The sequence below is a fragment of the Cheilinus undulatus genome, linkage group 21 (assembly GCF_018320785.1).
Source record: "Cheilinus undulatus linkage group 21, ASM1832078v1, whole genome shotgun sequence".
Lineage (NCBI taxonomy): Eukaryota > Metazoa > Chordata > Actinopteri > Labriformes > Labridae > Cheilinus > Cheilinus undulatus.
This window is the reverse complement of record NC_054885.1, coordinates 18481979-18499429: the sequence shown is the minus strand read 5'-3', so window position 1 is coordinate 18499429 and position 17451 is coordinate 18481979. Positions and strand designations below refer to the sequence as shown.

The following is a 17451-nucleotide window of genomic DNA, read 5'->3' as shown; positions in this document are numbered from 1 at the left end:
CTGCCAATTTGACATTTTTAGCTTTGAGCATGTTTATTGGGCCCTCATTTTTGTTTTTACAGTGTAACTTAAATAGAAATCACTGGGTTCTGATGATGAAATTATTTTTTATGCTGCTGTTTTTTGCCCTTTACTGCCACATTTAACCAATTTTTGATGTTTTTTCACACTTTCAAACCCAATTTGGGTGTTTTTCGCCCCTTTAATGAAACTCTTTTGTCACTTTAAGCCCATTTTTGTCACTTGTTGCCTTTATTTCCACTGTTTTGTCACTTTACGCTTATTTTGCCTCTGCTTTTTGGCATTTACATCCCACTGTTGCTGCTATTCAGCTGTTTTGGTTACTTTTGATTGATTTTAACCCATGTTTTTGTCACCTCTTTTTGCCCATTTTTGCTGCTTCGTGGCCAATTTTGCAACTTTTTGCCACTTCTAGCCTACATTTATGCCTCTTTCCAAAATCATGTCATTATTTTCCATTCTTATTTGTGCTACAGCGTAATTTAAAAAATAATCGTGTTTTGTTACTTTGATAAAAGAATGATGGTTATTATTCAGGTTAAAGATAAAATATCATTAGCACAGCTTAACTTTAAAGCATATTTAAAGGTGATTTTGCTGACCTCCATGGGCCCCTGAGTGGGCTCCCTTTTATCACCCCTTGTTGTTGGCCTTGCTTTCTTGTAAACATCTATGCATAGGCTACAGCAGATTTGAACAGAGGAGTTTAGAAAAGATGGAGAAAAAGAGTTAAGATTTTGTTGATTCACTGGCAAAAAAGTGCTGTGTTGTTAATAGAAAATGCACATATGTGATTGATTTGTTTTGGAAAGTTAGACAAAAAAGGCCTAAAAGTATCAATAGCCAACACCAAATGAATAGACTGCCAAGCTTTTCAAATAAGGCTCTTATAAGGGAAAACAGCTTTGCCATGTGATAACATTTGGAGATATTTAAGTTACTGTAATTTTCATGTCACACATCCTTTCAGCTCCTTCTAATACCAAAGTTCAAAAGTTTCCTCTTTATCTTGATACATGGTGTAAAGTACCTACTGTTAAATTATCTGTTATCTTTCTAAATAAAAATAGCGCCTCGTTGGTGGTTATTCTTTCCATCATTACACACGAACAGCTCAGAGTGTTTGATGTAAGAGTCAGAGTAAGTATGACCCAACTGAGTTTAGTCAGGTCAAGAATGAGGAAAGGCGTTCATGTACAGAAGCGAACAAGCCCACCGGGAGCACAGACGACTACTGTCAACTCGGCTCCGTTACTTCTTCTCCAGCCATGGGGACTTTCTTTCTCCTGTTTCTCATTTTTTCAGTGATTCCTAACGCTTTCGGTAAGATGTTATTTCCACTTTTAAAAGTTTCACCTGTGTTGTCGACCAGGGGGTCCGCCCGACTTGTGAGGTGTCGTTAAAAGTAAAATACGATGTTAAAATTCACAGCAGCCGTGTTGGTGTGCTATTTTTTAACGTAATACCACGTAATAAATGGACTTTTCTGGTGCTAAACCCCGCATATTTATCTGTTAGCTAACGTAAATGCAGCGATACTGTTTGTAATTGAGCGGCTGGAGCTTTGGCCACCTTTCCTTATAAGGGAGTGAAATAGTCGGAATGACTCCCATGGTTCTCAGAAAAGCCAAGCATCGATTTTACTTTTCGGTATTTCTTTAATAAATGTAGATCTGTTACTATTAATGGTAACACGTGAGCGTACTGTATGATGCTATCTTCCCTCATTAACTCAAAAATCACCAAACTAAGCCTAAAACAAACAGGGCACTGGCAGACTTATCCATAGTGCCTGGGCTGGAATTAGACTTAGCTAGAGAAGCACTGTCAATAAAAAGGTATGTAAACTCATTCATATCCCAGCAAACCATCTGAACATAATATTTTTTGTTTACATATTATCTAATTCAGGAGCCTCTTGAAGATACCTGTTAATATGGAGCAGATATACGTTTTTTAATTTATTGATCATTTTATTGATGAATGTGCCCCCATGTTAACTCTTGTGGACCACACCCAAAAGTCATGATAGATAAAATAAAAAAGTGTTTGGATTAAGTTCATCCTTGCATTGAAAAAGCTGTGCAGTATTTTTACATTGTATGATAAATCAAGAAACATGTCAAGGATAAACTTCGGTGAGACTGAGTTTTGTGCTTAAATATTTCTGTACTCTTATCCAAGACTGTTTGTGGAGGATTAACTGGGCTGTTTGCCTGTTAAATCGTTGTAAAATCTCTCAAAAGTGTTATCTATATGTAACTTTACCTTAATGATAAATGACCAGGAATGCATTTTTTTATTTTTGCATTTGTGTCTCACAGGTTCCAACATCTGCACATCACGAGGAGTCACCACTTGTCAACAGTGCTTGGTCGTTCATCCTACTTGTGCATGGTGCTCTCAGGAGGTAAAAAGAAAAAGCGCACCCATGCTCACAGTGTCTAGTTGCTCCTCCTATTTTTTACTCAGTGCTGCAAGTTTGAACACAAACCTCATTTCCCAACAGCATTCTTTCTGCTGACATCTTCAAAAGACCATCTTCAACATAGATACACAATTTAGTTTCAGAACAAATGAGGTTAAAAACAAGAGGAAAATAGGTGTTGACACTGCTTCAGGACTTGGGAAATACCTGAGCCTGTTATTTAGAGGATGAAATGCCATCATCATATACAGATGAGGCCAAAATTAATGAAAAAGTCAGTTTCCCCAAGTATTTCTCAAGTGCTGTTAAACAGAGCAATTAATTTTAAGAGCTTTTCTTAGCATCCTAGTTTTATTTTGGGTGCTTACATTATTTTACTTTGCACACAGAAACAAATTTATTTCACAAAAACTTCCAGGGTCTAAATTATTAGCCCACCAGATGCTAATAGTCAGTTCATCAAGTCTCAGACACGTCTCCTGAGGAATCCCAGACCATTCCTCTTCGGCCAGTCTCTCAAGCTCCACCAGATTTGTTGGTCTTCTTTCATGGACTTTGGTCTTCAGTTCATCCCACACATCTTCAATGGGATTCAAGTTGGGGCTTTGTGCAGGCCACTCAAAAACGCTCACTTTGGTCTTCTGGAGGTAGTGCTTCACTGGGAGCAATGCATGTTTTGGGTCATTGTTTGTTGCTTTGGAAGACAAGATGACAACCCAGACCCAGTTGTGTTGCCAAATGCTTGTGGTTTTCCTTCAATATTTTCACATTATCCTTCTTTTGCAATGAGTTCTCAACGCACTGAAACATCCCCACAGCATAATACTCCCTACGCCCTGTTTTCCTGTGGGGGTGATGTTTTTTGGGTTATATGCCTCATCCCTCTTTGGCCATAGAGCAACATCTCTATGGCCAACAAGCTCTAGTCTGGTCTCCTCTGACCAAAGGACATGCTTCCAGTATGCATAATCTTTCTCCAGGTTGTCCTTAGAAGACTTCAGTCTGGCTTGAAGGTGTCTCTTCTGCAGAAGGGATGTTCTTCATGGTCGGCAACCCCTCAGCCCATTTCTGTGCAGGACTCTCGTGATGGTCTTCTCTGAGACTGCAATTCCTGACTTGGAAAAGTCTTCTCTAGTGTCTTTGCAGTTGTTCTGGGGTCTTTAGACACATCTCTCACTAGTTTTCTTTCCAGAGTCGTTGAAATCTTTTCTTCCTACCTCTTGTTCTGTACTGTATGACTCTCATTGAATTTCTTGATACTTTTTACTCCAGTTCTCGACTGAGAACTAAGATATGTTTTATTTCAGGAATTTGGCAGGGGTGGATCCAGTGTATCCCGTTGTGACCAGAGACAGGCGCTAGTGGATGCAGGATGCAGTGAGGATGCTCTGGAATTTCCATCCAGCAAGCTGTCCATCCAGAAGGATGACCCGCTCAGCAACAAGGCCTTAGGGACTGCTGATGTCACTCAGATCAAGCCTCAGAAAATCCATTTGACACTAAGACCAGGTACTTCTACTCAAGGCCACCCATAAGGGGGGATAAGGGGGAGAGCTTTCTGGGGCCCAACCAAACTGGGGGCCCATGGAGGTCAGCAAAATCGTGGACGATTGTAAAGTTAAGTTGTGATGACCATATTTTATTTTTAACCTGAATGTTAACCACACTTATCAAAGCAACAAAACATGAATTAAATTTATTTATGCTGTAGTACAATATAACCTTTTTCAAAATTTAAACCCCTTTAGTAAAACAGAATTACCTTTTTTCAGTAATGTTGATAATGTAGATGGATGCACTGAACTATTAAAAAAGTAATGTCAGACTTTATTGCTAGGCCATAATGTGCACAAATGTCAGGATGGCAGAAAACAAAATAGAAGAGACGGAGAGAGCTTTTTTGGAAATACAGTGAATTATTTAAAAATTGTTAAGAGACTGATAAAGGGTGGCGAGAATGGGTTAATATAGTAAAATAACTGGATTAAAGTGGCCAAAAATATCAAAAAGTGGCAAAAAAAGTGGCATAAATGGGCTCAAAGTAACAAAAATCAGCAAAAAGTGACAAAAATGACAAATATAAAACAACAACAATCAGACAGTAGTTAAAAAAAGCAGCAAAAATGGATTAAATGCAGTAAAACTGGCAAAAATCAGCTAAAGTAGGCAAAGATGTAGTAATGGGCAAAAATGGGATGAAAAGTAGTTAAGAAAAGTAACAGAAATGGTTTAAAAAGGCAACAATGGGAAAAACAAGGCAGCAAGTTAAAAAAAATGGAAAAATTGTTGAAAAGCATCTAAAGTTGCAAAATAAGAAAATAGACAAAAGGTGGCAAAACAGGCAAAAAATGGCAGAAGGTGGCTGGTAGGCGAAAGATGTTGCAAAAAGATGTTGCAGAAATTGCTAAAAAAAGAGGCAGAGAAAGTGTTTAAAAAGTACCACAAATAAATCATTTAAACATCAGAACCCTATAATAGCTTGATACAATGTTCAGCTCCAAAATGAGTTAAGTGTTAGCCAGGATACTAGCACGAATGCTACTGGTCCACCACACATGCATTGATATCATCAATAAATCAAAACTGGGGAGGGCTCTTTCCCTGTTTTTTCGGGGGCCCAGCCAAATCTGTGGGTGGCCCTGCTTCTACTATATCCAACGATTCACCTCCAGTAAACAACTATTGTTGGTCATGTACCCTGATGCACCACTGAAACTCATTCTCTCTCTCCCAGGTGATGCCAAGCGGTTCACTGTGTCAGTGAAACAGGTGGAAGATTACCCAGTAGATCTCTATTATCTGATGGACCTCTCATATTCGATGAAGGACGACTTGGCTCTCCTTCGTACTTTAGGTACTGAACTTGCTGAGACTATGCGCCGCACCACAAGCAACTTGCGCATGGGGTTTGGAGCATTTGTTGACAAGACCGCATCTCCTTACATGTACACCTATCCTCCAGAAGCAGTGCAAAACCCCTGTTATGGGTAAGTTATTGTTTAATTTAAAAAGGTAGTTGAGATTTATTATTATCATGAAAAAATGTGTGCTGTCATGTTTGAAATTCATAAAACTAACTCCCTCACTTATCTCCAATTCAAAGAATGGGCCTCACATGCAAGGCTCAATTCGGGTTCAAGCATGTGTTGTCACTAACAGAGGTGGTAACTCGCTTCAATGAGGAAGTGGGCAAACAAGAGGTGTCTAGAAACAGAGATGCTCCAGAGGGGGGATTTGATGCTATCATGCAGGCTGTGGTGTGCAAGGTATGAGCATAAATGGATACAGCTCATGCACTTTGATTTGCCTTGCTGAGTCTGTTCATGTTAATCTTACCTTTGTAATTTCTGTGTCCATTATCCTTAGGACAAGATCGGCTGGCGTCCAGATGCATCACATCTTCTTGTTTACACCACTGATGCCAAAACACACATCGCTCTGGATGGACGTATAGCTGGAATTGTTCAACCTAATGATGGAAAGTGTCACCTTGACGATGACAATGTTTACAACGAAACTAATGTGCTGGTAAAGGCAGACATAAGCATATAAGTGATTCAGTGTCTTATTGTTTACTCTGTTGATTCAGTTGATATACATTTTAATAAGTGTTTGAAGCTGCTCCCACTGAAAACAGTTTGTTTCCCTTGTTTTAGGATTATCCTTCTTTGGGGCTGATAACTGAGAAAATGTCAGAAAACAACATTAATTTAATTTTTGCTGTCACAAGCTATGTGGTGCAACTGTACAAGGTAAACATGCTGCTCTGATTGAGCCAGAACATGGATTTGTTTAAGTACTGTAAAATAGAAATAAACCAAAAATGGGTCACCATCTCTCTTCCCAGGAGTACAGTCAGCTCATTCCTGGGACAACCGTGGGAGTACTGGCCCGGGACTCACGGAATGTTATTGAGCTCATTGAGGAGGCTTACGCGGTAAGGGTCTTCTTAATTTAGGATTGTATGTGAAAGAAATACTCTGATCCATAATAACACAGTTATATTTTTGATAATTTATATTTATCAGAAAATCCGCTCAAAAGTGGAGCTGGAGCTCCTGGGTGTCCCAGAAGAGCTAAATCTCTCTTTTAACGCAACCTGTGTGGGAGGAGAGGTCATCCGTGGACTCAAGTCTTGCTCTGGCCTCAAGATTGGGGACACAGTATGTATGAGTTGACACATATACAATTTTTGCATACACAGATTTCTTAGAGACATTTCCCCCTCTGCAGGTGTCTTTCAGCGTGGAGGCCCAGTTGCGAGGCTGTCCCAAAGAAAAAACTCGCACTTTTACCATCAAACCTCGAGGCTTTAAGGATTCCCTGAAAGTCACAGTGGATTTTGCATGTGGCTGCGACTGTGAGGCAACGGCTGAGAACAACAGCTCCCTCTGTAGCAACGGCAACGGGACGTACGAGTGTGGAGTGTGTCAGTGTTACCAGGGTCGCCTGGGCCCACGGTGTGAGTGTTCAGTGGAAGACTACAGTCCATCTGATGACGCCAACTGCATCCCCAAGCCAGACAGTCCGATGTGCAGTGGGAGGGGAAACTGCCTGTGCGGTCAGTGCTCCTGCCATACAAGTGAGTTTGGTCAGGTGTGGGGAAAATACTGCGAATGTGACGACTTCAACTGCCTGCGCTTCAAAGGGGCGCTGTGTTCCAGTAAGTAGATAAACTTCTTTATAACATCTATTTTGTTTTGTAAACCACAGTGAGAGAATTTGCTAAAAAAAACAAATTAAAGAACAAAGCACATGCCACTTCGGCGCTGTTTTACATGTATGCAAACTAAATGCATTTTACGACCCAAATTCCAAAAAAAGTTGGGGCACTGTGTAAAATGTAATTGAAAATAGAATGCAATGATTTGCAAATCTCATAAACCCATATTTCATTTGCAATTAAACATTTAAAAAATACATTTGACGTTGAAACTGAGAAATTTGACCATTTTGTAAAAAAAAAAAAAAAAAAGGCCTGTTTCAAATTTTGAGCTTGAAAAGTAAGTGGTACTATTGAAAAACATGTAGCTGAAGGAGCATTTTGCAAATAATTAGGTCAACTTGCAACAGGTCAGTATCATGACCATGTAAAAGGAGCTTTTTAGAGAGGCAGAGTCCCTCAGAAGTGAATATGGGCAGAGGTTCACTAATGTGCCAAAAACTGCATCCAGAAATAGTGGAACCATTTCAGAAAACGTGAAACTGCAAAGACTTCCCACCATCTACAGTACATAATATCATCAAAGGATTCAGAGGATCAAGAGAAATCTCTGTGCAAGGTACAAGGATGATATTTATGCTTGATCTTAGGGCATTACAAACAGGCCTAATTCTGCACTTGTTTGTGCTGTTAGATTGAGCCCACTAGTGGAGTGCAAATGAATATTGGTATGCCAGAGCTAAGGGCCAGAGATAACTGCAGCTCCCACTCCCCTTCGCTCAGCTCCACTAAAAACAAAAAACACTCCTTTTGCCCTGAAGATCTATTGTTTGAAACTGTCACATGGCAGTACTGAGATGCTTCCGTCACAGCAATATTAACTAGAATGGCTGTCTGAGGCGGTAGACCCATGCCTAAGCAGCGCCACCGAGGAACTTACGCTCCCATTGATTACTATGGTGTTCAAAATTTTGAAGTCCGAGAAAAACCGAATGGGTGCGTGGATCATCACCAAAATGTAATCGATTCTTCCCTGTCACTATCCCAATATTCCCTGAAAGTTTGGTGAAGATCCGACTTTCCATTCTCGAGTTATCCTGTACACATACAAACAAACAAAGATGCGGAACCCTTTACATAAACCCCTGTCGATTTCATCGGCGTGGGTAACAATACCATTGCGTCTGTATACTGCATTCATCATAACAGCATGGCATCGTAGTAGAAGCCCTACAGTCAAGACTTTTCACCAATTGAAGACATTTAGCACATCACAGAACAAAAGATCAGGCAATTAAGCTCTGGGATTGTTGAGCAGCTAGAATTCTACATCAGATGAGAATGGGACAACATTCCTCTCCCAAAACTCCAGCAGCTGGTCTCCTTACTTCCTCAACAATCTAAAAGTATCAGTTGAAGCAGGCTGTGGCAGAAATGTATTACATGTATTACAACTTTTTACATGGCTAGATTTTTGTTTGGAAAATGAGACTTATTTGTGTTCATAAAAGAATGGTTTTGATTTTATTCTTAATTTTGCTGAAGCCTTCCTTTCACTGTCTCTGTTAAGCAGGAAAAATAAAGTCGCCCTTCCTTCCTCTTCCCTGCTTTGAGACCTTGTCCGACTTTGCAGGAACATACTGTGACTGTTTCCAGTGAGCCTGTAAACACACCATACTTAGTTTACATTGTGTTCTCCTACTTACCCGAGCAATGTGTCTGTTTAAACAGTCATCCTAAAAGCAGATGGCCATTATGGTTTCCTTGATCTTAAAGGACTTATAAATGATCACTTTGTTTAGTCGTGAAGCAGAATAGCAATGTTTCCAAATGACTGATCCTCTTCCAGGAGTTTGATTTTGGTGTTTTTACCACTCAGAGCATTGCAGCAGGCTTTGCTATCACTCCCTTTTACAAGTCTGCACAGCTCAGTTCACAGTTACTCAATCAAGATGATAAAACTTTAATGGGCTTTGTCATTGGGTAATTTAATGTAACAGCAGTTTGAGCTGTGGTCGTACGGTAGAGGTCTGAGCAATGGCAGAGCATGTACCTGCTCATTTATCTATGTATCTATTTAAAATAGGCTATACAAATGCATTATGGGAGTAATTGGATGCTGTATTTTATGAGGTTTAAATTAGGACTATTACTGCCCCTGTCCATGTCTCTTATACTGCACTTCAACCTTAAATAATGAGATAAATGTTCTATAAATTTCCACGTTGTTGGACTGTTTTTAGTTGAATCCAAGTGAAAATGTGGCTTAAAGAGGCTCAAAGTCTCTTAAAGTCTGCAACTAAACAAAACCTACCCTAGGTACCGCATGTTTTGGCAAGCTGAAATATTCCAGGGGCATAACATTTATATTAACCAGGTGACACCAGAGTATTTCTCTTGGGAGGTTCTTTATCAGAGAGACAGGTATTAAAGCAATCACGGATGACAGCTAAGGCTTTGTCATCCCACAGCCACACCTACAAACAGTCATAACTGGTGTTAAACCCCTAAGCTGCCGTGTCTCAGCAGGGTCACGGCGTTATTGTCTTTAAAGAACCAACGTCCCTCGGCCCCAGCTCAATTGGAGCTACTGCGACCCAGGGCTCCGTTTTGGTGATATTCCCTGTGGCTGCGTATTTCTCCTTCTGCTGAGGGAGTGTGGGACCGGTGCAGGGGCAAAGGAGCAGGAGTCAGCAAGCACAGCCCCAGGGCCCATAAATATGAAGGAAGAGAGAACAGGAAAGTTTACATTCCTCTGCTGGCAAATTGCCAAAAGCCTTTTCTCTTTCCAGTTTGCATCTAGCCCTAAATGCACCAGAGTCTGTGTTCAGCCTCTCTTCAAACAGTGTTAGAATCTGTTTAAATGATCTGTCTTTATCCTTTTTTGTCCTTTCATCATAGTAAATATGCTAACCTTCTCCTAAGCCCAGGCATGTGATTAATGAGCGGGTTTACTGTGCAGACTCATGCAAAGAGAGCAGGATGATGTAAATGTTAAAACTCCCAGACTCCTCAGTTGAGAACAAACAGGTCACTTACTCACTCTTGTCGACTTTAAGACTGGAAAAAAATACCTGTTAGTACCATGATCATGTAGTTTTGTATTGAAAAAAAAAATTTGCACAACATTATACAGTTTGTGGATTAACAAAAGCTAATGATGACCTCTGATCCCATCAGAACTATAAACACACCTACAAGAGAAGCACCATTTGGAGATTTTTTTCTTAACTTTACAACAGTGGATGATTTGTTTCGAGCTCTAGTAAGAAGGACCCTTGGACCCTCAGTGTTATTTCATGACCAGTCACTCCCCCAGTCTGATCCAACTGGGCTCTGACTCATTCATTTTGCACTTTGTCATCGAGTGCCAAATACTGTTTGGTTTCCTGCTAAGATCTTTGTCGTCTCTGGGGCTCTACCATTGTTTCTAAGGGTAGCACAATATGCTGATGTGGGATGTCACTTGGTAATCCAGGGGAAAAACTTGCCTTCACACTCTGCCAGCTATTGGCTGCGTCACTGTAACACTGCCCCACAATGACCCAGCTTTTTCTACACTTGAGTAGAACTTCTCAGGAAATGTTTGTGTGTCTGTGGATAAGGAGAGGGGTGATCATTAGTCTGAGCTTTAACAATTCAACACTTCCGTCGTTTTTCAGGGTAGGGATGAGTCAGAGATAAGCCATGCTGCACTCACTGAAGTTAAAACAAGTTTGCAAGTTGTTGTATTACTTAACTGTGTTTGGCTATTTTTACAGAATGAGAAGGCAAACAGCAATGCAAACAAACAATCACTACTTGATAAGTAAAGAGTATTAAATAACAGTTAAGGACACAAATTACAAATAAGTAAAAGACTACTCTTAATCCTTCTTATGAAATGATTGCAGAATCTACTGATTCATCTGCAGGCACACTTGCCCAAGCATGAGCAGCTTTAAACTACATCATTGGTGAAAAGGCCACAAGCAAAGTGGATTGCACACACATTTCGCAACTTTATGTCTTCATATCTTTGCCTTGCCTTCCCCTTTAATTATTGACTTTTAAAAACACTTTTCCTGTGAAATGAATGAATATGTAGCATTAGAATTCCACACATTTGGTTATATTTATAAACTCTATTATTGCCTGAAGGCATTAACCTCTTCCTCCTTTTCATTTCTTTCAGGTCATGGCAAATGCGACTGTGGCTTCTGCCGGTGTGATGCTGGCTGGAAAGGAGACAACTGTAACTGTAGCACACAGATAGACAGTTGCATGTCCAACATTGGCATGCTGTGCAGCGGTCGGGGTTACTGCGAGTGTGGAGTTTGTCAGTGCACTCAGCCCGGTGCCTATGGAACAACCTGTGATAAGTGTCCCACCTGTCCTGATTCCTGCACAATTAAGCAGTATGTTCTAACATTTGTGTTTAAATTGTCAAAGGAGGATCAATAGAAAATTAACAGCAAAGATAAACTGCTTTGAATGAACTGCAGAATTGAAAATTAGATTCCATCTCCTGTATTCTGGTAAATGCCGTCACACCACTTCTTCCAGGCAATTCTGGCTTGATTGTTGAAAACATTCCAATATAGAGTCTGATTTTCTTGTTCACATATGTCTAAACAAACCAGACCAGAGAGAGCCCCCCTTTGTTTGTTAACAACTGTTACACCTATAGGCATAATAAACTACAAACTTAATACATATAAGCAGTTTTTTACAGAATAATCCCATAAGAGTAATAAATTTCACATATGTATAATAGCAGTTGCCTACTGCGAAACATAATCACAAATTTCCCACAAATGGACATCTGCAGGAATTTATTACATTTATGGAAAACTGAAAATCTCTTGCTTTTAAAAATTGTAATAATTTCTCACAAGTTTAACTGTGAAAACTACATTTTTAGGGTTGTTGGTTGTTGTGGTCTTTTTACAACTGCCTGTGGGTTGAAGTCAGTTTGAGCTCAAATCACATACAAGAATGTAGTCATGGCCATTTTTTGTCCACCAGGAAACAGGAAGTAGTTTCTTCAGTCTTAAAACACTGGTATAGCTATGAATCTTAGCAGTGTGTCAAAACAGTTCAAGTCAGTTTGAGTTCATGTCACATCATAAAATGTTGCAGTGTTTCCCCTACCATTCCCCCACCACCCCCGAACATCGAGTCAATTTTATTTAATTGTATTTTCTATAAAGCGCCAGATCACAACAGAACTCATTTAAGTATACCTTACCTATAAAGCAGATCTATACTTGGTCCCTTTATTAAACAAACTAAATAGCCTTATATTGTTTATTTTGTTTACATAAATGTATTTAATTTCAAGTCCTGGTTTTCTGCTCGTTACTTCTGACTCTATAATCAGAGCTGAGCAAACCCACACGCTCACTGACCAGAGAGCCCCGCCTCCTCCTTCCCGTGTCAGAGCTGGGGTCTAATGTTTTCTAGGATGTCCCTGTCCACTCAACAAAAGTGTTTAGTCTCAGCCTGTCTAGGGCTTCCTTTCTGACTCTTTGGCATGCCTTCTTCGGAAAAAAACACTGTATACCGTCAGCTGACAATATGAGAAACAGCTGTTGAAGCACTTGAGGTTTTTGTGGGAGAATCCCAAACCATTGCAATATATGTTGTTCAGGCCTTTTGAGGGTTGGCACTTCAACACTCTTTTGAGTGTGCTCAAATTGTTTGTAAAAAAAAGAAAAAAAAAAGAAATCACTTTGAGCTAATGGGTATTCACTGAAAATACATTACAAAAATGTTAATCCTCTCAAGTGTTTTTCATTAAACACTGCTCACCTATAATATGAAACATGAACACTTTTGTGCTTCTTGTTGTCTATTGTAGCCTTTTTACAACTGCCGGTGGGGATCAAGTCAATTTCAGCTCATGTCACATCAAAAACTGTTGTCTATAAATTTTCTGCTCACCATGGAACAGGAAGTAGTTTTTTCAAAGTCTTTAACACTAGAAGAGCCATGAATCTTAGCAGAGTGGAGTAAAATGTGTAAGAACAGGACTCTGAGGAAATTATAAATAACATACAGAAACACTGTTCGCCCAGCCATTTTTTTGTTTGTTTTACAGTAACTTAAAATCCTTGTCCACTCAACAAAAGTGTTTTGTCTTAGGAAGTTTGAACCCAGTATGTTGAATACACGGTAACCTACTTTAATAGGCAGAGCAAGCACAGCCTTAGCCTGTGAGGTGTTTTTACACATGCAGTAAGTGTGTCCAAAAAAGGGAGAGAACCAGGCACTCCAAACACAAAAAAGTGCAAATGAGAAAGGAAATACTAAAAAGCCTTTATTGTAATGGCCAAATCATTAAAAAGCCAACATGTTTCGACCAAACCTGTCTTCGTCAAGGCTAACAACATTAGTTTTTCTCCTGTTTTCCAAGAGCACCCAATTTTGGTGTACTATTGAAGCACCTTAGTCACACTGAGCAGCCAGTCAACCCCCCCTCCTTTGTTGTCTACATGCAGAAAAGGGTTGTTTTTTCAGCACTATGAACTAAAAGAAACTAAAATTACTTAGATTTGGATAGGATGAACTTCCTCTGAAGGGTGAATTTAAGAAGAACCCCTTTGAGTTTGCAGAATTTCTCAAAACTGGTGTCAGCCCTCTCCTTTCCTCATTAAAATATGTTTCATGGCTCTAAAAGTGTTTTAGAACTCTGGAAGAAAAACCTCCTGTTTTGTGGTTAACAAAAAAATTGCCATGACTATGTATTTTTGATGTGATTTGAGCTCTCCTTTTCTCATTCAAAAATGTGCTGAGATGCATGGCTCTACCAGTGTTTTAAGACTCAGGGGGAAAAAAAATCCTGTTAAGTGGTGAACAAAACAATCGCTGTAACTGTGTCCTTCGATGTGACTTGAGCTTAAGCTGACTTGAACTCAATGACAGTTGTAAATAGACTATAGCAAACAATGACCACAACTTTTATTTTTCATGTTTATATTACATCTGTGGAAAGTTAATACAGTTTTTGTGGACTGTGATTTTCACCATCCCACAAATGCAATAAAATCCTGCAAATGTAATAGTTCTGTTTGCAGTAGGAAGCTACATTTTAGGGACACTTATTACATTTGTTGGATGATTACATTAAAAATTGCAGATTTGTCCTACATTTGTGGGACTTTTAAAACATACTTAGTCGTTGTGTGAGTAAAGTGATGAAGCTTGTTCTGAGGTTTGCGCCAGAGGAAAGGCCACAGGGTTTTATCCTCATTGAAGCAGAAACATTTCAGCTCACTCTCTGCAGTCTGCCATTGACTGGCAACCAGTCCAAAGTGTACCCTGCCTCTCGCCTAGTAATAGCTGGGATTGGCTCCAGCTACCCCCTCTATGACCCTGATAGGACCATTATATATAATGGATGGATAATCTGCCATTATGAGCCATTATAAGACATCTTGTATCAAAGGTTAACACATTGGCCAGAGGGCTGTGCTTAAGGATAGTTGTGGAGTGCTCAAAATGGAGAGGTTTATCCTTTTATGTGCAGAATACTTTTTAACCCAATAGATTTTAGCAATTATTGTGGCGCAAAAGGTAAAGTTTTGGCTTTGTAGTGGCACTTAAAGGACTGGGGATAGTGTCAGAGAAAAAAAACAAATGGATTCCTCAGGAAATAATGAATAATAACAGGTAGGCTCATGAAATGTAACTTTAGATTTCAAAAGTTAAATACCTTCTTATGGGGAAAGAAGGAATTCATCCTCTAAGCACCATAATGATATGCCATGATTCCTGGCTGTTGTGCTGCTGGAAACTAATCTTCTGTAAAGAAGTACACAGTTGGTACGTTGCACTCTACATCAAAATATTCCCCACCTTCCATGATGATCACGAAATTCTCCCACACTCATTTGGAACAAACTCAGATTTTGTTTTGTGCTCTTCAGATAAAGGTCAAATTTCTCCCAAAGCCACAGAAGACAGCAGATAACACTTAGCTGATATATCTTCATAGACCAGCTCTCATATGTTATCCTTTTAGTTTATTCACTCCTTACAGGTAAAATAACAGAATGCACCACTGTTAAATACACTATAAAATCTGCTCTCAGGGCATGTGTCGAGTGTCAGCACTTCAAGAGGGGACAGTACATAAAGGACAACAGCTGCAATCGAATCTGCAGAGACGAAATTATTGTAGTGGAAAACCTGGGTGAGGACTCCACCTTTAATCTACTTGCTGTAGATCATGATATTAAAATGTGTGCTGTATAATGTTTTTTTAATAATTGTAGCAATGATGCCTGCTTTGTGACCCATGTATTTATATCAAAGAACATCTTATTTTTTGTTTTCGTTTTTGATTTTGTTTCTTCCTCTCCTTCCCATTTTTCTTCCACAGGTGAAAAACAGAATGCTGTAAACTGCTCCTACAAGGACGAAAATGACTGTGTGGAGCACTTCCAGTATTACGAAGATGAAAGTGGCAAATCCATCCTGTATGTGATAAAAGAGCCAGGTACTGCAAGAGTGTGTGCATGTAAATGTCAGAGAACTAGTAATTAAGAAATATGATTAGGTTAGCCTGAATCTTGCACAACACAGCACAGGAGACTATGCATCTAGTTTTGAGTTATTTAAGACCCCATCAGTCAGTTAACCACAGCTGCTCTCAACCACAGAAACCCAGATATGTAGCGATGAGTCGTGGTGTAATGGAGTTTCTGACTCATATCTGCACAAGTATGCCTCACCACTTAACAAATTTAAACAAAATCAAATTCCAAAATCATCCTTTTTCTCTCTCTTCCATCAGTGTGTCCTGAGGGTCCAGACATCTTGGTGGTGCTCATGGCAGTAGCAGGGGCCATTCTGTTACTGGGCCTTGTTGGCCTCCTAATATGGAAGCTGCTGGTCACCATTCATGACCGCAGAGAGTATGCCAAGTTTGAGGAAGAGAGAGCCAAGGCCAAATGGGATACGGTAAGAAATAATTAGAGTTAAAACACTCTCTGCATGCCGCTACTACTTGAGAAATCAATGCAGAACTGTAAATGGAGCAAGAGGGGAAAGCAAAAAGTGTACTTTAAAATGCTGCTGGGATGAATTAAACTGCAATATTGTGTTTCACTTTCCAGGCTAACAATCCCTTGTATAAAGGAGCCACATCCACCTTCACTAATGTAGCATACAGAGGCAACTAATAACAGCTTGCACAGAAAACAACTCAGGGGTCAACGACAAAGATGGAATGTAGCAGCAAAGAGATGGACAGAAGGAAGATCTTCACACTGTCATGTATCCAGCTGCTGTAGCTGATAAGTAGTTATCGCTGTCAACAGTATGATGTAATAATTGTACATAATGTAAAAAAATAGCTGAAGCTGCCTGTCTATGGCTTCCTTTCTGGATCTTTGGCACGCCTTCTTCAGAGAAAAAACACTGTATCAACTGCTGGTGAAGCACTTGAGGTTTTTGTGAGAGAATTCTCAAACCATTGCAATATATGTTGTTCAGGCCTTTTGAGGGTTAGCGCTTCAACACTCTTTTGAGTGTGCTCAAATTGTTTGTAAAAAAAATAACCAAAAAAACAACCAAAAAAAGATATCACTATGAGCTAATGGGTATTCACTGAAAATACATTACAAAAATGTAAATCCTCTCAGGTGTTTTTCATTAAACACTGTTCACCCATAACATGAACATGAAACATGAACATTTTTGTGCTTCTTGTTGTCTGTTGTAGCCTTTTTACAACTGCCAGTGGGGATCAAGTCAATTTCAGCTCCCGTCACATCAAAAATTGTTGTCTATAAATTTTCTGCTCACCATGGAACAGGAAGTAGTTTTTTCAAAGTCTTTAACACTAGAAGGGCCATCAATCTTAGCAGAGTGGAGTAAAATGTGTAAAAACAGCACTCATTCTAGTTTTTGGCTGACTGCTGAGGTCAGCCCTACACATGGCAATGTCTGTGTCTGAGTAAGTAAGTAAGTAACTGACTGAGTGAGTGAGTGAGTGATGCTAATTTATAAGCCATAGAATACAGAGTTGCATTTGCTTGTACTGACTGCTGGCAGTAATGGCTGCCTCCACTGTGTTAACTAGAGCCATACATACAGAGTTGCGCTATGGGTGGAGTTTACTTGTGCTGAAAGCCCTCTGATTGCTGCCCTCACTGCTGTAAATACTCAGATATAGCTTTAGCATGGCCTCTGTTTCACCAGAACTGGGCCACATTTCCGTATGACAAAGAATGAAACAACCCTATAAGCTTTTCATGTTAGGAAAGATGTTTTCACTCCTCTGCTGACCTGCTTTGGCATGACTATGTGATAGTTGAGGGGGAAAGGTAACTTCTTGTGTGAATGCTTGTGT

The 17451-nt window shown here is 39.7% G+C and overlaps 1 protein-coding gene across 1 annotated transcript; it reads left to right on the top strand.

The window, feature by feature from the left end:
* Positions 1-1180: 1180 nt before the first annotated feature.
* On the top strand, positions 1181-17277 carry itgb3a (integrin beta 3a). Its single transcript, XM_041817099.1, has 15 exons — positions 1181-1344; positions 2346-2431; positions 3757-3958; positions 5184-5436; positions 5553-5715; positions 5816-5977; positions 6106-6201; positions 6297-6386; positions 6478-6612; positions 6683-7112; positions 11287-11509; positions 15188-15288; positions 15478-15594; positions 15892-16058; positions 16214-17277. The coding sequence occupies exons 1-15, from the start codon at positions 1290-1292 to the stop codon at positions 16277-16279; spliced, it is 2346 nt and encodes a 781-aa protein (XP_041673033.1). The 5' UTR covers positions 1181-1289; the 3' UTR covers positions 16280-17277.
* Positions 17278-17451: the final 174 nt, after the last annotated feature.

What these genes read in the sequence shown, in the direction of transcription:
- itgb3a (XM_041817099.1), top strand. Translation starts at nt 1,290, where the DNA reads ATGGGGACTTTCTTTCTCCTGTTTCTCATTTTTTCAGTGATTCCTAAC. An exon ending in ATGTGGTGCAACTGTACAAG is followed by an intron (nt 6,202 to 6,296) that starts GTAAACATGCTG and finishes CTCTCTTCCCAG; the next exon opens with GAGTACAGTCAGCTCATTCC. An exon ending in TATTGTAGTGGAAAACCTGG is followed by an intron (nt 15,289 to 15,477) that starts GTGAGGACTCCA and finishes TTTCTTCCACAG; the next exon opens with GTGAAAAACAGAATGCTGTA.